This window comes from Puma concolor, chromosome A1 (genome assembly GCF_028749965.1).
Source record: "Puma concolor isolate L17-30 chromosome A1, mPumCon1.1.hap2, whole genome shotgun sequence".
Taxonomy (NCBI): Eukaryota; Metazoa; Chordata; class Mammalia; order Carnivora; family Felidae; genus Puma; species Puma concolor.
This window is the reverse complement of record NC_141667.1, coordinates 123,680,551-123,703,649: the sequence shown is the minus strand read 5'-3', so window position 1 is coordinate 123,703,649 and position 23,099 is coordinate 123,680,551. Positions and strand designations below refer to the sequence as shown.

The following is a 23,099-nucleotide window of genomic DNA, read 5'->3' as shown; positions in this document are numbered from 1 at the left end:
TTTTTTTAAATAAAAAAAATAAAAAATAAAAAGTTTTTACAATTGACACTGTAAGAAGGGAAGTTAATGAAATTAGGACTTCCATCTGAGATGTGAAATCACCACTGCAGTTACAGATTATATCTCTCTTAGATAAACTCTCCAGCCTTTCCTTGTTTCATCATTTGATATGATAATTTCTGAGTAATCCTGCTCATACATTCTTCTACCACATGAATCTTGGGTGTTTTCAAGTCACGGCAATGGACTCAGGTAAACTCTGCTACCTGATGGCATCAAATTACATGCTTAGTGTGTGTGTGTGTGTGTGTGTGTGTGTGTAAAGTTAATCTCTCTCTGTCTCAGTATCTTCATCTGTAAAGTGAGGAAACTCAAGGCGGCCCTATGAGGTATACACTATTAGTATCTCCACCCTACAAGTGAGAAAACTGGGAGAGGTTAAATAATTTGTCCAAGTTTCATAGCTAGCAGTTTCCATAGTTCTTGGCAATAAAAATATGTCACTCTGAAAGTTTTCTATATGACTCCAATTGTGTGTGTGTATGTATATGTATGTGTGTGTATATATATATACATAATACATATACTATATACTATATATATATGAGTTTAATTTTGAGAGAGAGCACAAGCAGGATAGGGGCAGAGAGAGGCGGGGGCAGAGCATCTGAAGCAGGCTCTGTGCTGACAGCAGTAAGCTGAAAGTGGGGCTCTAACTCACAAACCACAAGATCATGACTTGAAGTCAGACGCTCAACCAATGAGCCACTCAGGCACCCCTCCAGTTGTATATTTTAATTGTATATGTTTTCTTCTTAGCCAGGCTGTTACATAAATATTTTCTTTTTGCTCCAAATTCACTTAGCGTTATTGAAAGTAGAAAGTCCTTACTAGTGTTATTTCTCTTTTTTGGCTCTCAGACAGTTGTCTGCACTGTAAAGTCCAGGGATAGTAAAGGTAAGACTCAGTATAGTACATACAGGCAAGAGTTGGGAATACTGCATCATTTTTCATCCCAGAAAATGTAAGATCCTATGAGGACGCCTGGTGGCGCTGCAGGATAAGACGGTACAGACCAGCACCGCAGCTGCAGCACCATTAACAGGCAAAACTAAGCAACAGAACCTGGAAGGCCACGGGAAGCTTGGATGCCACTGGAGGAGGACTGGGTACTTTGATAAGGACCACTCACTGGAATATTTCTGAGGTATCCTGTGACAGAGCCACAGTCTCGGATACTGAAGTCGTTACAGTTCAGCAGAACCACCCTGGAGGGAGGCTTTACCAGTCAAGAACAATGGAGGCCAGTGGGAAGTTCATTTGCAGACAAAGGCAAGTCGTTTTATTCTTTGTCCTCTTGGGCTTATCTCAGGCGGGTATGGAACCTAGGCGCTATTCTGTGGTGGAGGAAACCGAGGGTAGCTCCTTTGTAACCAATTTAGCAAAGGATCTAGGTCTGGGTCAGAGGGAACTCTCCAAGCGTGGGGCAAGGGTTATTTCCAAAGGGAACAAACTACATTTGAAGCTGGATCAGGAGACTGGAGATTTGTTGCTAAATGAGAAACTGGACCGGGAGGAATTGTGCGGTCACACAGACCCCTGTGTGCTGCGTTTCCAGGTGTTGCTAGAAAATCCCTTACAGTTTTTTCAAGCTGAGCTACAAGTAATAGACATAAATGACCATTCCCCAGTATTCGTAGACAGAGATATGTTGCTAAAAATATCAGAGAGCAGTCCACCTGGAACTACATTTCCACTGAAGAACGCTCAGGATGTGGACGTAGGCCGAAATAATATTGAGACCTATATAATCAGTCCCAACTCTTATTTTCGCGTCCTCACCCGCAAGAGCAGTGATGGCAGCAGATATCCTGAGTTGGTGCTGGATAAAGCGCTAGATCGAGAGCAGGAACCTGAGCTCAGGTTAACCCTTACAGCTCAGGATGGCGGCTCTCCACCCAGGTCTGGCATCGCTCAGATCAACATTGAAGTCGTGGACATCAATGATAACGCCCCTGAATTTGAGCAGTCTCTCTATAGGGTGAAAATTCCTGAGGACAGTCCGATAGGCTTCCTGATTGTCACAGTCTCTGCTACGGATGCAGACATAGGAGTCAACGGAGAGATTTCCTATTCACTTTTCCAGGCTTCTGAAGAGATTTGCAAAACCTTTGAAATCAATTCCATGACGGGAGAAATTCGACTTAAAAAACAACTTGATTTTGAAAGAATACAGTTCTATGAAGTCAATATTGAGGCCAGAGATTCTGGCAGCTTTTCTGGAAAATGCACCGTCCTGACTCAAGTCTTGGATGTGAACGACAATGCCCCAGAAATCACCATGTCTGCATTTACTAGACACATACCTGAGAACTCGCCTGAGGCTATGGTTGCAGTTCTCAGTGTTTCAGATCTTGATTCGGAAGAAAATGGGAAAATAAATTGCACAATTCAGGACGATCTACCCTTTCTCCTGAAATCTTCCTTAGAAAATTTTTACACCCTGGTAACAGAGAGACCCCTGGACAGAGAGAGCCAGGCTGAGTACAACATCACCATCACCGTCACCGACTTGGGGACCCCCAGGCTGAAAACGCAGCACAACATAACCGTGACGGTCTCCGACGTCAACGACAACGCCCCCGCCTTCAGCCAAACCACCTACACCCTGCGCGTCCGCGAGAACAACAGCCCCGCCCTGCACATCGGCAGCGTGAGCGCCACGGACAGGGACTCGGGCGCCAACGCCCAGGTCACCTACTCGCTGCTGCCGCCCGCGGACCCGCAGCTGCCCCTGGCCTCCCTGGTGTCCATCAACGCGGACAACGGGCAGCTGTTCGCGCTCAGGTCCCTGGACTACGAGGCGCTGCAGGCGTTCGAGTTCGGCGTGCGCGCGGCCGACCGCGGCTCGCCCGCGCTCAGCAGCCAGGCGCGGGTGCGCGTGCTGGTGCTGGACGACAACGACAACGCGCCCTTCGTGCTGTACCCGCCGCAGAACGGCTCTGCGCCCTGCACCGAGCTGGTGCCCAGGGCGGCCGAGGCGGGCTACCTGGTGACCAAGGTGGTGGCGGTGGACGGCGACTCGGGCCAGAACGCCTGGCTGTCGTACCAGCTGCTCAAGGCCACGGAGCCCGGGCTGTTCGGCGTGTGGGCGCACAACGGCGAGGTGCGCACGGCCCGGCTGCTGAGCGAGCGCGACGCCGTCAAGCACAGGCTGGTGGTGCTGGTCAGGGACAATGGCGAGCCGCCGCGCTCGGCCAGCGTCACGCTGCACGTGCTGCTGGTGGACGGCTTCTCGCAGCCCTACCTGCCGCTCCCGGAGGTGGCGGCGGCCGAGGCGCGGGCCGACCCGCTCACCGTCTACTTGGTCGTCGCCTTGGCGTCCGTGTCGTCGCTCTTCCTGTTCTCGGTGCTGGTGTTCGTGGCGGTGCGGCTGTGCAGGCGGAGCCGGGCGGCGTCTGCGGGTCGCTGCTCGGGGCCTGAGGGCCACTTTCCGGGCCACCTGGTGGACGTCAGCGGCGCGGGGACGCTGTCGCAGAGCTACCAGTATGAGGTGTGTCTGCGGGGAGGTTCGGGGACCAGTGAGTTCAAGTTCCTCAAGCCAAATGTGCCCAATTTCCAGGGCCACTCCCCTGGGCCAGAAATAGAAGAAAACGCCAACTTTAGGAATGACTTTGGTTTTAGTATTCAGTGATTGTATTGTTTTTCATATTCCAGATATTTAAAATTGGTAAGTTCAAGATATAGCTTTCCTGGCAACCCGTTAAGACTTTTTAAATCACACTAAACTTGCCTGCAAAATACTTTATATTACCCCTTTGTTATAAAGAATAGTCTTTTTTTTCATCATTATGAGATGATTGGTCTTAAATTTTGCCCTCAAAACACTGGTGAGGTCATTAGTTGTACAAATTGTTGCTGTGGAATAGTTTAGGAATGGATTAGGATGGGGCACCTGGGCAGCCCGGGTGAGCATCCCAACTTCCCCTCAGGTCATGATCTCACTGCTCCAGAGTTGGAGCCCAGAATAGGGCTGGATGCTGTGGGAGCCCCATTCGGATCCTCTGTCTCCTTCTCTTTCTGCCCCTCCCCCTCAAAAAGGAATAAACATTTTTTAAATAGAGCTTGAAAAAAGAAATGGATTAGGAAAAAATAGTGGAAAGTTAATTTTATACAGTCAATTGTATTCCCTTTTCTTGTTTTAAATCATTAGATAAATAAAAGCAGTAATACACTAACACATGAAGTATGCCTGGTGGAGAAGGAAATAACTGGTACAGTGAGAATCTGGCTTTTGCTTTATTCTGCTCTCATAGCTCTTTTTTAATTTACTTAGAGAGAGGATGTGTGCACACATGCATGCGAAGGAGGGGCAGAGAGAGGGCAGAAAAGAGAGAATCCCAAGCAGACTCTGCGCATTCAGGGAAGCTGCTCTCATAGCTCTTAACTCTGATACTGTTTTCTCTTAAATGTTATACTAACTGTGCTTCCTTTCTTTCATATAGTAGTGTTAATTTTAATATAATTATTTTAATTGCTTTCTATTAAGTTTCATTGCTGTTAACTGGAGGAAAAATAGCTACATTGTGTTCATCCAGTGACATAAGATAGCATAGTAGTGAAATGGACTTTTTCTATTTGAGAAACATTGAGCATGGATGACAGTAAATGCAGTGGCCACCAAATAACCATTTATTTTTTCTTCCTTAGTAACATCACAAATTACATGTAGAGCATTAGCAAGTTTAGTAAAAAAAAATACTTTTTCCCTCCTTGGCAGCTGGAATGGAGCATCTCACTAGGTTATTGCCAATGGAATATATATACAGATGTTGTAGGAGATTTCCAAGAAGGCTATTTAAAGGGAGAGGTACCTTTTTGTTCTTCTCTAACTGCTTCTTATGGCTTGGAATGTGTAAGTAATAGCTGAAACACAATTAGCCATGTTGGACCATAGAACAACACTAAGGATGGAAATAATGTACAAAGACAGTCAGTGTAGAATAAACTTAAAAGAAATGAGGGTCCCTGGTAACTATGGAGTCATCATATCACCCCTGGAGTGCCTACTTCTGAATTTCTTTTTTTACTTGAGAGATAAAAGAACTTCTATCTCATTTCAGCACCATCATTTTAGTTTTTGTGCTACCTCCAGTGGAATCCAATCCTAAGGCTTTAACAGTCAGATTTTTTAAAACTAAAATGTTATGTAAGACAGTAAAATGCACAGATCTTAAGTGTATAGTTTGATATAACTGATCTTTTAAAGCTCCTATTCATGATTTCTAATTTAGTTCAAAGTAGGGTACAGAAAAAAAAATAGACTAGAATGCTTTACATTCATTATCTTTTTAGTCCTCTGCCAAATTCTAAGGTCTGAATAAGGGACTTAGAAAAAATGTATGTAATAAAGTGAACTTTAACTTTCTAAGTTACACATGAGAAAACTGAAGCTTAGAAAGGTTAGTAACTTGCTACCAATTATAAAGTAATAAAAGGAGAAATTTGAATATCTGTCTGTTTTAACTGAATACTCCAGTTCTTAATCCATGTGTTATAATGGCAGACATTAACTGGTAGCATTGTCTTCCTAACTAAGGAAAGTGAAATCCATTTATTCCATAAACTGAACCTTATGTAGAAATGTAGCTTTTAGTCTACAGTTTGTACTTGTTTCTTTACTATAGACTAAAATACTACTCTGGACCAGTAGATCCAAAGTTCTTATAGAAGCACTGACCTACTATCTGGGTGAGACACCACAGTTAATCTTCACTGGGAGTAATACAGCCTGATCATTTTCCTGTACCGTCTCAACATATCACATTCATTATTGCAGTAATGAATGCCCTGAATAAGGAATAAAGTTACCTTATGGTTATGTTTCTTGAGTTTCTTGTACTTAGTCCTTCAGTCTGTTTTCTGTCAGTCCTAATATAAAATTTTTATTTTCCTTAGAAAGTTGAAATTCACTTTATTATTTACATTTTTTCTAAATCCCTTATGCAGATTAAATACACTGTATTTATTTTAGCACACTATTATTTGAAAGCAATTGATATTCTAGTATTAATTTTATTTTTTAAAGCTTATTTTTTTATTTTGAGAGAGGGAGAAGGAGCATGGGAGAGGGGCAGAGGGAGAGAGAGAGAGAGGGAGACAGAGGATCGGAAACAGGCTCTGTGCTGACAGCAGAGTGCCAGATGGGGGTCTTGAACTCATGATTGCAAGATCATGACCTGAGCTGAAGTCAGATGCTTAACCAACTGAGCCACCCAGGTGCCCCTCATATTCTAGCATTAATTTTAAATGAAATAACTAATTTCAGAGAAGTATAGGCAATGATGTGGAAGAATTTTTTTCACTGAATAATTTAGAGATTCTGGAAATTTAGTAGGAACAAAACTGATAGGCTCCAGCTATGTTCTCTTAAAATTAATCACATCTTTGGCAACTCCACAAAAAAATTATGCTGCAAAAAATTTAGAGAGTCATAAATGACTTTATTCTGAAAGGATGGCTTACTGGAGCTGAATCAGACATCTTCCAGCAATTGCTGTGGGAAACTATTCTTGTAGAGTGATAAATTGTTGTTGACTCAGCTGTGAGGTGCATGAATATCCATACTTGTGTAATGTATTTTTTTCCATTGTTGCTATTAAAAATTACCACAAAGTTGCTTAAAACAAAAAAAATGTATTACCTTATAGCTTTTTAGGTCTCATGTCTGGTATAGGCATCACTGGGATAAATCAAAGTGTTGGCAGGAGTGCATGTCTTTCTGGTGGCTCTAGAGGAGAATCTGTTTCTTTGTTTTTTGCAACTTCTAGATGCTGCCTACATTACTTGACTCATGTCACCTTTCATCCATTGTCAAAACCAAATATTGTATCTCTTAAACAGATTATTCCATAATCACATCTCCTTTTGACCATTCCCAACAAAAATTTTCCCACCCAGATAATCCAGGATAATCTTCCCTTCATAAGATCTTCAATTTAATTACATCTATAAACCTTTTGCCATGTAAGATACATATTTACAGATTTGGGGAATTAGGATGTCTTTGGGTGGGTAGCCATTATTCTATCTACCACAGATTGGCTGCTTGGAAGAAAATCATCCAGTCTAGCAATACCACTGGTAGACAATGGAAAGCACATAAAGGTCTTTATAATGGGAATTTAGGCCTCATTGATTAGATGCTTTAATCCCAGACAAGATATTTAACAAACTTCTAAGAATTACCAAGAAAAACACTGAATTGATAAAGATATGAAGCTTACTGCAATTCAATTCAAATTATAGAAATGGAAAGCCTGAACAAATAAATACAAATCTGAAAGGGACTTGTATCTAAGATATACAAAGAACGCTTGCAACTCAATTATGAAAAGATAAATAATCCAGTTTAAAATGGACAAAGATCACGTTGAAAAAAAAAATTTTTAAAAAAGGGGCGCCTGGGTGGCGCAGTCGGTTAAGCGTCCGACTTCAGCCAGGTCACGATCTCGCGGTCCGTGAGTTCGAGCCCCGCATCAGACTCTGGGCTGATGGCTCAGAGCCTGGAGCCTGTTTCCGATTCTGTGTCTCCTTCTCTCTCTGCTCCTCCCCCGTTCATGCTCTGTCTCTCTCTGTCCCAAAAATAAATAAACGTTGAAAAAAAAATAAAATGGACAAAGATCTGAATAGATGGTTTTCTAAGGAAGATGTGCAAATGGACAATAAGCACATGAAAAGATGTCCAACATCATTAGTCATCAGAGAAATGCAAATTAAAATCATGTGATACAACTTCATACCCACTAGAGTGGGTAGAATCAAAAAGTCAGATAACCAGTGTTGGAAGGATGTGGGAAAACTGGAATGCTGATACAAAGCTGGTGGGAATGTAAAATGGTGCAGCCACCTTGGAAAATATAGAGCTACCATATGACCTGGCAATTCTGCCAGAGAAATGAAAGTTTATGTCCACATGAACTCTTGTATATGAATGTTTGCAGCAGCAGGACTCTGAATAGTGAAAAGGTGGAAACAAACCAAATGTCTATCAACAGACGAATGGATAATCAAAATGTGATATATATCTATACAATGGAATATTATTCATCCATGAAAAGGAATGAAGTACTGATACATGCTACAACTTGAACCTTGAAAACATGCTCAGTGAAAGAAGACAGTCACAAAACTCCACATATTAAATTATCCTATTCATATGAAAGTCCAGAATAGGGAAATCTATAGAGATAGAAAGTAAATTAGTTATTGATTAGGGCTCAGCACGGGAGGGATAGGGGATTAGGGTTGTTGCTAAAGGGTATGGATTTTGAGGGGTGATGAAAATGTTCTAAAATTGACTATGGTGATGGATGTACTACTCTGTGAATATACTATAATTCACTGAATTGTACACTTTAAATGAGTGAACTGTGTGGTATGTGAGTTATATGTCATTAAAGCTTTTTAAATATAACAAATTATTCTTGTTATATATATATATTTTAAAAGAATCCAAAAGCATGACAGGCATAATCTTGAGATCTATGTATTTGGGAAGTAATTTTTCAATAACTTGAAAATTGCAAAAACAGCTCTCAGTCTTCGGTGTTGTAAAGAAGAGGAAGTATGCAATTTAATAACGCATTGGTTAAATAATATCTTTAGAACTGTCACTAATTGCAATTTTGCAGTGTCCATTCATTTGTAATTCTGTAATGTGTACCATGAAAATGATCTACTTGTGAAACTGTTCCCATGGTAATTCAAAAACATTTTGCTCCTAAATGTACATTGTTTTCAGCTTAAATGTTAATTATTTTATTTAATCATTAACTCTCAACAGGTTTTAACAGTAACATAAGTGACAGTTTGATCTTTGTACTCCTCCTGTGCAACAACACAGAGCTCTATCTGAACACACACACATCACATGAAAATAGAGCTCATTGTTTTATATTACAGAACACATTTTACACAACTTATTCGGTACATTTAGGAGTATTTTGTGGAAAATATAAGACTCAGTGAGAACACATGGTGGCGCTGCAGGTTAAATGATGAAAAACAGAATTGCCTATGCAGCTCCAGTATCCAGCCAAACAATTTCACATTGCCTGGAAGCTAAAGTACGTTTTTCTTGGCCACAGCAAACGTGAATCTGAAATCTCTTTAAAACTATATTTAGTGGCATAGTTTTGATATCTGGACTGCAGGACCAGGCTACCAGGATCCTGGACATACACAAAGCTCCTGTAAACCAAATTTTCATGAAAGAGCAATGGAGATTGGCTGGATGTGCTATCTGAGACAAAGGCAAGTCCTAGTTTTCTTTGTTTTGCTGAGCATGTTTGGGGTGGGTGCCGAGTTAGGTCCCTATTCAGTAGTGGAAGAAATGGAGAAAGGCTCCTTTGTGGCAAATCTAGGAAAAGACCTGGGGTTGGGATTGACAGACATGTACAACCGCAGGGCTCGGATCATTTTTCAGGGGAACAAAGAGCATTTGCAGCTCAAGGTTCAGACTGGGGATTTGCTCATAAACGAGAAACTAGATCGAGAGGAGCTATGTGGTCCAGCTGACCCTTGCTTGTTATATTTCCAACTGTTAATGGAAAAGCCCTTAGAGATATTTCAGGCTGAACTGAGGGTGAAAGACATAAATGACAATTCTCCCGTGTTCACCGAAAGAGAAATGATTCTAAGAATACCTGAAAACAGTCCTCTAGGAATTGCATTCCCTCTGAGTAATGCTCTGGACTTGGATGTAGGAAGCAACAATGTTCAAAACTATAAAATCAGCCCCAACTCCCATTTCCGGGTTCTAACCCGCAAACTCAGTGACGGCAGAATATACCCTGAGCTGGTGTTGGAAGAAGAGCTGGACAGGGAGGAGGAGCCTGAAATCGTTTTAACCCTAACGGCGCTGGATGGCGGCTCTCCACCTCGGTATGGGACCGCTCAGGTGCGCATTGAAGTGGTGGACAGCAACGATAACGCCCCTGAGTTTGAGCAGCCCATCTACAAGGTGCAAATTCCTGAGAACAGCCATGTAGGCTCCTTGGTTGTCACTGTCTCTGCCAGAGATTTAGACAGCGGAGAACATGGAAAAATAGCCTACACGCTCTTTCAGCCTTCAGAAGATATTAGCAAAACTTTGGAGGTGAATCCTGTAACAGGAGAAATTCAACTGAGAAAACAAGTAGATTTTGAAACAGTTCAATCTTATGAGGTGGACATCAAGGCCACAGATGGGGGAGGCCTTTCAGGAAAATGCACTCTTCTCCTACAGGTGGTGGATGTAAATGATAATCCCCCAGAAGTGACCATGTCTGCACTCACCAGCCCTATCCTGGAGAACTCACCTGAGATTGTAGTTGCTGTTTTCAGTGTTTCAGATCCTGACTCTGGGGATAACGGGAAGACTGTTTCCTCCATCCAGGATGACCTCCCTTTTCTTCTAAAACCTTCAGTCAAGAACTTTTACACCTTGGTAACCAAGAGAGCACTAGACAGAGAAGAAAGAGCCCAATACAACATCACTATCACCGTCACTGACTTGGGGACCCCCAGGCTGAAAACGCAGCACAACATAACCGTGACGGTCTCCGACGTCAACGACAACGCCCCCGCCTTCAGCCAAACCACCTACACCCTGCGCGTCCGCGAGAACAACAGCCCCGCCCTGCACATCGGCAGCGTGAGCGCCACGGACAGGGACTCGGGCGCCAACGCCCAGGTCACCTACTCGCTGCTGCCGCCCGCGGACCCGCAGCTGCCCCTGGCCTCCCTGGTGTCCATCAACGCGGACAACGGGCAGCTGTTCGCGCTCAGGTCCCTGGACTACGAGGCGCTGCAGGCGTTCGAGTTCGGCGTGCGCGCGGCCGACCGCGGCTCGCCCGCGCTCAGCAGCCAGGCGCGGGTGCGCGTGCTGGTGCTGGACGACAACGACAACGCGCCCTTCGTGCTGTACCCGCCGCAGAACGGCTCTGCGCCCTGCACCGAGCTGGTGCCCAGGGCGGCCGAGGCGGGCTACCTGGTGACCAAGGTGGTGGCGGTGGACGGCGACTCGGGCCAGAACGCCTGGCTGTCGTACCAGCTGCTCAAGGCCACGGAGCCCGGGCTGTTCGGCGTGTGGGCGCACAACGGCGAGGTGCGCACGGCCCGGCTGCTGAGCGAGCGCGACGCCGTCAAGCACAGGCTGGTGGTGCTGGTCAGGGACAATGGCGAGCCGCCGCGCTCGGCCAGCGTCACGCTGCACGTGCTGCTGGTGGACGGCTTCTCGCAGCCCTACCTGCCGCTCCCGGAGGTGGCGGCGGCCGAGGCGCGGGCCGACCCGCTCACCGTCTACTTGGTCGTCGCCTTGGCGTCCGTGTCGTCGCTCTTCCTGTTCTCGGTGCTGGTGTTCGTGGCGGTGCGGCTGTGCAGGCGGAGCCGGGCGGCGTCTGCGGGTCGCTGCTCGGGGCCTGAGGGCCACTTTCCGGGCCACCTGGTGGACGTCAGCGGCGCGGGGACGCTGTCCCAGAGCTACCAGTATGAGGTGTGTCTGCGGGGAGGCTCGGGGACCAGCGAGTTCAAGTTCCTCAAGCCCATTATCCCTAATCTGCAGTTTCAGAGCACAGGGAAGGAAGTGGAAGAAAATCCCCCCTTCCAGAATAATTTTGGGATTTAATTATTGCTAGGAACCTATTTAATAAAGACATTAACTTCTAATTTTTTTTCTTGACTAAATTGTTTATGCCTGCCACCACAAATAAGGTGTTGTTTAATTTTCTCTATTTGGTTCATCCTCAATTTCCAATTTTATACCTGTCTTCACAGGTTTCTTTACCCTCATATTTTAGTCCAGTGAAGTGTTTTTCAGTAGAATCCCAGTAAGTGAAATAAGTTCTACTTTCAAAGATGATACCATTAACATTTTCTACTACTTTATGAATAAGTGTCTTTATTGGCTTTGTACTTATAATTTTCATTTTAGTTTTCTTTCCAGAGCTTCTTCAGTTATGAAAATAATGTGCATGTGATCTATACATTTCCTATTTGGTAGTTCTTCTCCTCCCTTTCAAAACTGGTATTTCTGTTGGTTTATCGACTTCAATTTTTATTATAGCGATTTTTAAAACTATTACTTTTTTAAAGTTGTTTTCCCGTTATTGGTATTTGCATCTTTAAAGTATTTACATTGTGTGATAAGATAAATAAATCCCTAATAAGTCTTATGTAAAATAAGAAGAAACACCTCTGTAAGATACTGAGTGTGTGTATATGTATTTAAGTTTGGAGACAAAAACAATGTTTAGGTGTTTTATAGCATCATGTAGAAATATTTAATCATTTGTTTTAAATCCTGTATGAAAAAAAACAGAGATTCCTGTTAAGTTTTTAATGGCTAACAAAGCAGTCCCATTCAGTTGGAAAAAAACTGTAGAAATCGTCAGAAGTTTATATGGTATAGATTCTTCGTTTAGCAGTTAGAGTTTTTGGCAGTATCTAGCCCTTTCCCTCTACAATGTCCTTCAGTTTAATCTGTATCTCTTGCTTATTAGAGGAAAAACAGAGTTATTTCTGGATATTAGGCCTTTGAATAAAATTCTCTATGAGGTAGATGTTATCATGCTTTTCTTACTGTCGATAGTGTTTGGGTAGGCTTTATGCTGGTCTATTCTTTCCCTCCCTTTTATTTGGTACAGAGAAATTAGATCCCACCAGATTTTAATTAAGAGGGACTTTAAAGACCAGTCCCTTCTTTAATTTTGTAAGCAATTTTAAAGCTAATATAAGAAAAAGACATATGAAAAAAAGAAACAAGTTGATAAGAATGAGTTTAAGTGAAAGAATACAATTTTCAAATGGTATGGATTTAAGGCACGGAAGGTCGTTTCATATCCTAGTAAGTAGACCTTATTTATCCATTCCTTAATATAGCAAGCATTGAGTGTCTGATTTGTGAATTTAAGATGATTAAGGCATCCTTCCATCCTTACATAGGGACAGGTTGACTTGAATAAGGGACAAATTGGCATGAAACAGGAAGCAGTAATATGTACAGAGCAATTATACAAGTTTCTATGGGAGCACAGAGGAGGGAAAGCCTAAACCCTTCCCTCTGGATGATTATATTTAGGCAATATGATTAGATTTTAAGGAAATTGTTGAAGAATGTGTGAAACAAGTTTCTTTTTTCAGTTTGGTCAATGTTTTTGGAAAAGTAAAATCTATTATTTTGGTCCCAGAGGTCACCACTGTTTTCCACTTTGGTTCATGACATTGCATGGGAGTAGTTTCAGGAGTGAAAGGCCTACTACAGAACTAAATGTAGCACAATGAGGTGGACAGAGTTAACTGCTAGAAACATTTTCCAAGTTTTGAGTTTTTAACTTTTCCCATGAACCAGTGAAAAATCTCAACAATGTGAGCAGTACTCTATCTCAACATTACTTTCTACCAAACAAAAGAAAAGAAAAATGAAATACTTAAATGAGCCACTAAAGAAAAAAATTGAAAATACACACACAAATTGGGTAGAGCCATTTGAGTCTGTGGGAGGCCACGCGGTGGCGCTGCAGGCTAAAAAGACAAAAAAAAAAAAAAAAAAAAATCGACCATGAACTGAGAATGCTGCGGAAGGCATTAACAAAAAGGATCAAGGCAGATGAGCTGGGAGAAAACCTGTACTGGCCCAAGATTGGAAAAGGAAAAAAACCCAGACTCCTGCTACAAATGGCATAGGTCTGGGGGTTTCAACTGCTGGTTCTGTATGCTGGGAGCTGTGATTGTGACCAACATTGACAAAAGACGTGTTCTGAAAAAGCAATGGAGGCTGGAATGTTGTGCTGCCCAAGACAAAGGCAAGTCCTATTTCTCTTTATGTTTGGGGGAGTATCCTTAGCAGGTTCTGGGTTTGGACAATATTCTGTGACAGAGGAAACAGAGAGAGGATCATTTGTGGTTAATCTGGCAAAGGATCTGGGGCTAGGGGACCAGGAATTGGTTTCAAGGGGAGCCCGGGTGGTCTCTGATAACAAACAACACTTGCTCCTGGATCCTCATTCTGGAGATTTGCTCACAAATGAGAAACTGGACCGGGAAAAGCTGTGTGGCCTCACAGAGCCCTGTTTGCTGTATTTCCAAATTTTAATGGATAACCCCTTTCAGATTTACCGGGCTGAGCTGAGGGTCAGGGACATAAATGATCATTCACCAATGTTTCGGGACAAAGAGACGGTCTTAAAAATATTAGAAAATACAGCTGAAGGGACAGCATTTCGACTAGAAAGAGCAGAGGATTCAGATGGAGGACTTAATGGTATACAAAGCTACATCATCAACCCGAACCCTTTTTTCCATATTAAAATTAGTGACAGTGATGAAGGCATGATATATCCAGAACTAGTATTGGATAAGGCACTGGACCGGGAGAAGCAGCACGAACTCAGTTTAACACTCACGGCACTGGATGGTGGGTCTCCACCCAGGTCTGGGACCACCACAATACGAATTGTGATCCTGGACATCAACGATAATGCTCCCCAGTTTTCTCAGACAATGTATGAGACCCAGGCCCCAGAAAACAGCCCAGTAGGGTCCCTTATTGCAAAAGTCTCTGCAGGAGATATAGATTCTGGAGTCAATGCAGACATATCCTATTCATTTTTTGATGCTTCTGAAGATATTCGAGAAACCTTTCAAATCAATCCTTTTTCTGGAGAAATTGTCCTCATAGTGTTGCTTGATTATGAGCTAGTAAAGTCTTACAAAATAAATATACAGGCAATGGATGGAGGGGGTCTTACTGCAACATGTACCGTTTTGGTGGAAGTATTAGATATCAATGACAATCCCCCTGAACTGATCATGTCATCACTTTCCAACCATGTCGCTGAGAACTCTCCTGAGACGGTACTGGCTGTTTTTAGAATTAAAGACAGAGACTCTGGAGAAAATGGAAAAATGCACTGCTACATTCAAGATAATCTGCCATTCCTTCTGAAACCCTCTGTGGAAAATTTTTACATCCTCATGACAGAAGGAGGGCTGGACAGGGAAAGTCAAGCCGAGTACAACATCACCATCACCGTCACCGACTTGGGGACCCCCAGGCTGAAAACGCAGCACAACATAACCGTGACGGTCTCCGACGTCAACGACAACGCCCCCGCCTTCAGCCAAACCACCTACACCCTGCGCGTCCGCGAAAACAACAGCCCCGCCCTGCACATCGGCAGCGTGAGCGCCACGGACAGGGACTCGGGCGCCAACGCCCAGGTCACCTACTCGCTGCTGCCGCCCGCGGACCCGCAGCTGCCCCTGGCCTCCCTGGTGTCCATCAACGCGGACAACGGGCAGCTGTTCGCGCTCAGGTCCCTGGACTACGAGGCGCTGCAGGCGTTCGAGTTCGGCGTGCGCGCGGCCGACCGCGGCTCGCCCGCGCTCAGCAGCCAGGCGCGGGTGCGCGTGCTGGTGCTGGACGACAACGACAACGCGCCCTTCGTGCTGTACCCGCCGCAGAACGGCTCTGCGCCCTGCACCGAGCTGGTGCCCAGGGCGGCCGAGGCGGGCTACCTGGTGACCAAGGTGGTGGCGGTGGACGGCGACTCGGGCCAGAACGCCTGGCTGTCGTACCAGCTGCTCAAGGCCACGGAGCCCGGGCTGTTCGGCGTGTGGGCGCACAACGGCGAGGTGCGCACGGCCCGGCTGCTGAGCGAGCGCGACGCCGTCAAGCACAGGCTGGTGGTGCTGGTCAGGGACAATGGCGAGCCGCCGCGCTCGGCCAGCGTCACGCTGCACGTGCTGCTGGTGGACGGCTTCTCGCAGCCCTACCTGCCGCTCCCGGAGGTGGCGGCGGCCGAGGCGCGGGCCGACCCGCTCACCGTCTACTTGGTCGTCGCCTTGGCGTCCGTGTCGTCGCTCTTCCTGTTCTCGGTGCTGGTGTTCGTGGCGGTGCGGCTGTGCAGGCGGAGCCGGGCGGCGTCTGCGGGTCGCTGCTCGGGGCCTGAGGGCCACTTTCCGGGCCACCTGGTGGACGTCAGCGGCACGGGGACGCTGTCCCAGAGCTACCAGTATGAGGTGTGTCTGCGGGGAGGCTCGGGGACCAGTGAGTTCAAGTTCCTCAAGCCCATTATCCCCAATATCCAGGCACAGGACTCTGGGGGGCATAGCGAAGAAAATCCCACCTTTCGAAATAGCTTTGGATTTAACTTACAGTAAAAATTCTTTTTTATATTTTCACGCACTTTTAAGTGGTGTACAATCATATCAATATCAGTTTAGTTTTAAAATTCCTAGTTATTGTACAATTTTAAGCCTAATTTTAAGTACTATATATCTATGATTTACAATGTCATTTCATCCTTTTTTGCATTTAATCAATAGGTAGCTTTAATTAGCACCCATTTGTAAATAATAGTTTAAGGTTTAATCATTTCAAAATGTACAGGATGTAGTTATTCTTACCTAGAAAATCGAAATTTGTCTTTTCCTTTTAGTATATTTCATAGACTAATCTCTGTCCTCATCACCTTGTACTTCCTTCATGTCAGCAGACATCCCTCCACTTCTGATCTTCTCTAACATTCTGTTTAATCATGTGAAAAAAAATCATGTCATCTAGTATTTAAAAAAAAAAATTTTTTTTAACGTTTACTTATTTTCTTGGGACAGAGAGAGACAGAGCATGAACGGGGGAGGGGCAGAGAGAGAGGGAGACACAGAATCAGAAACAGGCTCCAGGCTCTGAGCCATCAGCCCAGAGCCCGACGCGGGGCTCGAACCCACGGACCGCGAGATCGTGACCTGGCTGAAGTCGGACGCTTAACCGACTGCGCCACCCAGGCGCCCCTAATCTAGCATTTTAAAGATATTTCTCTCTTACTCTGCTCGTGAGAAAATGAGAGAGATCATTTTGTGAGTGATATGGGACTACAGTCATATCTTGTAGTCATATTATTATTCCATTTCCTTTAAATACACTACTCTTACTATCTCTAGTGTTCACTTTTGCTGACATATGTTAAAAAATAGGTCGTGTCTCTTAATGCCAACAAAATGTAATAACCTGCATGAAAATAAATAAAAGCATTTTGAAAATTTGTGAAGAATATTTGTGGACTGTTGGAAAGGTACTCACTTTTCATTTCATTTTATAAATATATTTTAGTTGTTATGAAATTTTTAAATCACGATGAACTAAAAATCACAAAGAAAAACAATAAATTCTTCAATGTCTGGCCCCTCTTATGGAGTAGTTTCTCTAGAATTGATCATCTTTTGAAGTAATATGTTTATGCCACTATATCTTAACAGTTTTATACTTTAATCACTCCTTCATATGACAAAAGACGATTTCACTTCCTTCCTTTCCAACTAATACACATACAACATTGCATGTGCCATTTCTCCTGTTCTCCCAATAGAGCTGTCATTTTTTTAGGTTAAACTAGTAGTTTTTATGTATATTGCAGAAATTACTTCAAAATACTCATTAGTGTAATGATTACATTTCTTTCCTTGAAAAACTTAATTCCTAGAGTTGATCCTTGTTTTTACTTGCATCATTTTCTATTTACTATTATTGATTTTTCACATTAAGTCTCATTTCAATAACAATAATTCTCTTAAATATAAAAAAATGCCAGATACCTATCAATTTATTTTAGATCTTTCACCCAGAACCTTTTGTATCTCTGATTCATTAACATTGGTTGTTCTTTTTTTTTATTTTTAGTTTTTATTTAAATTCTGGTTAGTTAACATACAGAGTAAATATTAGTTTCAGATGTAAAATTTAATGATTCAGTGTTTCCATCCAACACCCAGTGCTCATTGGTACAAGTGCCCTTCTTAATCCTCATCACTTATTTCACCCATCCCCCACCCATCTCCCCTCTGGTAACCATTGGTTTGTTCTCTATAGTTAAGAGTTTGTTTTTTGTTTTTTTTCTCCTATGATCGTTTGTTTTCTTAAATTCCACTTACAAGTGAAATCATATGGTATTTGTCTTTCTCTGACTTATTTAGCTTAGCGTAATACTCTTTAGCTCCATCCATGTGGTTGCAAGTGACAAGATTCCACTCTTTTTATGGCTGAGTAATATTCCATTCCATATATACATACACACATACATCTTACTTTATCCATTCATCAGTCAGTGGACACTTGGGCTCTTTCCATAATTAAGCTATTGTTGATAATGCTGCCATAAATATGAGAGTGCATGTATCCCTTCAAATTAGTATTTGTGTATTCATTGGATAAATACCCACTAGTGCAATTGTTGGATCATAAGGTGGTTCTATTTTTAACTTTTTTAGAAACTTCCACACTGTTTTCTAGAGTGTCTGCACCAGTGTGCATTCCCACCAACAGTGTAAGATGGTTCTCTTTTCCCTGTGTCTTCACCAACACCTGTTGTTTGTCTTGTTAATTTTAGCCATTCTGGCTGGTATGAGGTGATATTTCACAGTACTTTTGATTTATGTTTCCCCAATGATGAATGATAGTGAGCTTCTTTTCAGGTGTCTGTTGTCCATCTGAATGTCTTCTTTGGAAAAATGTCTATTCAGTCTTCTGCCCTTTTTAAAACTGTTTTTTTTTTTGGGGGGGGGGTTGAGTTGTATAAGTTCTTTATATATTTTGGATACTAACCCTTTATCAGATATGTCATTTGCAAATATCTTCTCCCATCACTTAGGTTGCCTTTTAGTTTTGTTAATTTTTTCCAACATTGGTTGTTCTAATGGTTGTCGCCCTAGAACTTTTTCCTTTATTACTTTCTTGTGTTGGTCCCCTTTTACAGGATCCAATATATTCTTTTTTATTAGTGTATTCCTTACTTAACTAACACACATCTCTCACTAGTTTCATAAAAATGATTCAGAGGAGGTGAAAGTTTTTGAAAATTTGCTTAGTAAAGCACTCTTGTTTTTCTTTTGAGTGGTACTTTGGGTGTAAAATTCTAAGTTGAAAATAATTTTCCCTCACATTTTGAAAGCAGTGTTCTTTTTACTGATTGCAATTAGAGTTCCTGTTCAGAATACTGAGTCCTTTCTAATTCTGATCTCTTTTAATGTCACCACTAGTTTTTCATTCTGGAAGAATCGGAAACTTTTTTTTCATATTCTGAAAATACTCTATTATCACTTATCTATTTATCTGGTCACAGGGGTGTACTCTATTAACATTTAAACTCTCACTTCCAGTTCTGAGAAATTTTCTTGTTATGCTTTTGATAATAAGTTCTCCCTTGAATTTTCTACATTCTCACTTTATCCAGAATTTCGTTAGTTAAATAGTGGATCTTCTAGATTGATACTCTAAGACACTAAATTTTTTCCTTATTTTCTCTGTCTGTTGCTCTACTTTTTTGGACAATTTATTTTATAATCCAACCTTTATATTTAAGTTTTTCTTTTTGGCTGACTATATTTTTAATAGCTCTTTTGGTTCTCTGAGTGTTTTGCATAGGATCCTTTTGTAGATATGTAAATGTATTATCTTCTCTCATCTATAATTAATTTATTCTTTTAAAATACATTATATACAAAATGCATTATGCAGTAGAAACCGTTACATCCATTATTAAAATGAGAGTGAGTTACAGGGAAGTTAAGAACTTATCCAAGGTTATATAGTTAGTAAGGGGGACTTAAGCCATAATCTATTCTCAATCTTATAGTAAGAACACATACTTCATGAAGTTACTGTTAATATTAAATGAATAAAAGCATATGTGTCACTTAGAACAATGGATGTCACAGAGCAAATTTTCAGTAAGTGTTAGCTCCTATGAGATTTTACTACTCTGGGGATATTAGACATTTTTAAAGACTTTCTTCTGTTTTCTCTATTATGTCTATTTCCTCTTGTTTTTGTTTTTGTTTTTGGAGATGGTGGTTTGACCTTGCTATGTCATGTCATAGGTATTTCTTCAAATTTCTTGTGGTCCTGGGCTATCTTTTCATTATTAAGAATGATATTCTCAGGGGCGCCTGGGTGGCTCAGTAGGTTAATCATCGAACTCTTCTTGATTTTGGCTCAGGTCATGATCTCACATGGTTCATGAGTTCAAGCCCCCCATCAGGCTCTGTGCTGACAGTGTGGAACCTGCTTGGGATTCTCTTTCTCCCCTCTCTCTTTGTCCCTACCCCATTTGTGCTCTTTCTATCTCAAAATAAATAAACTTTAAAGAAGGATGATGCTCTCATATTTAAGAGTGATGAGAGGGGCTCCTGTGTCACTCAGATGGCTTAGCCTCTGACTCTCAATTTCGGCTTAGGTTATGATCTCACGGTTGTGGGACTGAGCCCATCCCAGCATCAGTGAAAGAGAGAAAGAGAGACAGAGAGAGGAAGGAAGGAAGTAAGGAAGGAAGGAAGGAAGGAAAGGAAGGAAGGAAGGAAGGAAGGAAGGAAGGAAGGAAGGAAGGAAGGAAGGAAAGAAGGAAGGAAGGAAGGAAGGAAGGAAGGAAGGAAGGAAGGAAGGAAGTTGGGATGGAAGGACGAAGAGATACCATCCTGTCAGCTCTTTGTGAGTGCGTGAGGCCTGTTGATGGTAGGACTTCACTCTAATGTAACCATGCTAGGATAAGACTATTATCTTGGGAGACCCTTCCAAATATTAGTATGTGTAAATGGTTTTTTATAAGATTTTTTTAATTTTTAAGTAATCTCCACATCTCATGTGGGACTTGAACTCACAGCCCAGAGACCAAGAGTTGTATGCTTTACTGACTGAGCCAGCTAGGTGCCCCATTATGTGTAAATCCTAATCTAAGCTTTTCATATTCTCCAGGTTAGAATTCTACAATATCTGCTGTGTGAAGGAAAGTTAGACAGGAGATCAGGTATATACCCTGTGTGCTACAATTGGAGAGTATTGCATGATAAGGGTGATCTGGAAATTTCATCATTCAGGATGCAAAGTTTTGCTTCACCTCCCTATTTTTAGTTTCACGCTTCAACTTTTACTCAGCTTTGCCTAAGGTCTCCGAAACTAGGGGTCATCCCATTTAATTTCTCCAAAGAAGTAACTTCCCATTCTCTGCCTCTGAGATACTTTCCTGTCTATATAGGCTGATGAAATGGTTGGACTATCCAACTTTCCTTTTTAGTTCTTAACTGACTTCAGCTTTCTTACACATGGTTCCTCTAAATCTTGTACCTAAATGGAATACTGTAGGACAAACCCACTAGTCTTGTATGAACATTTCCAATGCAGGCACTTAACATGTTTCTTAGAACTGCTAACTCAATTGCTCTTCTTTCAGCTTTCTGTCATCAAAATTTTGGGTGTTCACTTGTGCATTCTTAGTCTTTATGTGTTCATACCACTTTTCCTCTTTTCTGTCATTTTAGTTAGTATTTTATGGGTTTTATGTTTATTTATTTTTGAAAGAGAGTACAATTGGGGAAAGGGCGGGGGGGGGGGGGACAGGATCTGAAGCAGGCTCTGCACCGACAGCAGAGATTTGAGGCTCAAACTCACAGAAATAGGATGCTCAACTGACTGAGCCACCCAGGAGCCCCTTAGTGAGTATTTTTAAAGGAGGGAGAATAACTAAGAGTAGTCAACCCACCTACTTTTCTATTTCTACCCTTGTAGTGGTCAATTTTTCAATAACGTATCTATCTTACTTTTTTTTTTTTTCAGTTTTTATTTATTTTTGGGACAGAGAGAGACAGAGCATGAACGGGGGAGGGGCAGAGAGAGAGGGAGACACAGAATCGGAAACAGGCTCCAGGCTCCGAGCCATCAGCCCAGAGCCTGACGCGGGGCTCGAACTCACGGACCGCGAGATCGTGACCTGGCTGAAGTCGGACGCTTAACCGACTGCGCCACCCAGGCGCCCCATATCTTACATTTTTTAAATGTAATTTGAACTTAACATTTTTAGATGCAAATTTTTTAGATCCCTCCTTAATCCATTTTTGAGAGCATTTTTGAGATCATTGAATTTATAGCATCTATTCCAAACAATTTCCCTCCTTATGTAGCAACCTTTCACTTTGGCTAGGACTCAGACCACCCAAAGCTTCCGAGGTGGCCCCAGACAGTTAAAGCAAGGCCAAAGATGGGTCTTCAGATTCTGAGACTAAAATCTCCACGTTATAATTCTCTGCCTCATGAAATAATGATTGCTTCAATAGCAGGTATACGATCTTAATTAGTCTAATCAGAGTAAAACTAAGTTTTGCTCTATGACTGGGAATGGGAATCTCTTGTGGGGCGGAAAATGAAAGCAGGTGACCATAGTTGTAGGTGGAATAAATCTTGTGAACCTAAGGGAAGGTGGCTTTAGGAGTAAGCCTGCTTTAAACAAAACTAGCATGTTTGTGTACTTATTAAATACTTTGGTAAATTATGAGAAGCTGGAACTAAATTATGACTTTACATAATGCGTTCCACCCCAATATTTTACTTCATTTTCTCCCAGTTCACAGTTCACTGCTGTTAAGGAAATCTACAGAGATGCCTTCTTGTACTATAATAACTATCTATTTGTGTTCCATCTTACAGTTTATCCAATTTCATATCCTCTGAGAAGACTCTCAAAGTGACTCATGTATACTTTCCCTTTGCATTACAACCGAAAGAAGGCCAAGTAATGATGCAGTCTTCTTTCAGGTTTTCAGTCCTCTCAGAAATACTACAAACTTCTGGGGGCCAGGAATCACATCTTGTTTTTAAAACAATACTAACAACATCAGAAACTGTAAAGAGTATAAAACAATTCTTATGGAAGATAGAATATATTTTTAATCACTACACACAATGAGTAAAACAACATTTGTTTCTAAAGGGACATTTATATTAGTGGAATTTAGGTAGCTTTCATCTAACTGAAAATCTGTGGAGACGCATGGTGGCGCTGCAGGATAACATCGCGCCGGGGGAAAAGAAACTGAATTGGATGATGTCCTGGACCCTGTTACCCAGTGCGCACAGAGCGTTGGGAAGACAAAAAGAGCACACCTTCAAAGGGCGAACTACAAGCTATTCAACGGGGTTAAAATCCTTAGGCCTCCGAAGATTCGACGGACATTATCAGAGGCACATTTCCCAGAACTGCGAAGGGTAGCTGAAGCGATTCTGCAGGAAGCTTTCA

At 42.4% G+C, this 23,099-nt stretch overlaps 3 protein-coding genes across 4 annotated transcripts; all 3 read left to right on the top strand.

The window, feature by feature from the left end:
• Positions 1 to 27: 27 nt before the first annotated feature.
• Positions 28 to 22,635, top strand: LOC112860635 (protocadherin beta-8-like). 2 transcript variants are annotated; one of them, XM_086702106.1, is made up of 2 exons: positions 28 to 3,553; positions 22,511 to 22,635. In XM_086702106.1, the coding sequence occupies exons 1-2, from the start codon at positions 1,298 to 1,300 to the stop codon at positions 22,532 to 22,534; spliced, it is 2,280 nt and encodes a 759-aa protein (XP_086558232.1). In that variant the 5' UTR covers positions 28 to 1,297; the 3' UTR covers positions 22,535 to 22,635. The 2 variants fall into 2 exon arrangements, with proteins under 2 accessions (XP_086558232.1, XP_086558224.1); XM_086702098.1 differs by lacking the exon at positions 22,511 to 22,635 and having other exon boundaries at positions 28 to 5,881.
• PCDHB16 (protocadherin beta 16) lies at positions 8,686 to 13,340 on the top strand. Its single transcript, XM_086702147.1, has 2 exons — positions 8,686 to 11,536; positions 13,230 to 13,340. Exons 1-2 carry the CDS (start codon positions 9,281 to 9,283, stop codon positions 13,275 to 13,277), a joined length of 2,304 nt encoding a protein of 767 aa, XP_086558273.1. The 5' UTR covers positions 8,686 to 9,280; the 3' UTR covers positions 13,278 to 13,340.
• On the top strand, positions 13,810 to 16,600 carry LOC112860633 (protocadherin beta-10-like). Its single transcript, XM_086702128.1, has one exon. It carries the CDS (start codon positions 13,810 to 13,812, stop codon positions 16,201 to 16,203), a length of 2,394 nt encoding a protein of 797 aa, XP_086558254.1. The 3' UTR covers positions 16,204 to 16,600.
• Positions 22,636 to 23,099: the final 464 nt, after the last annotated feature.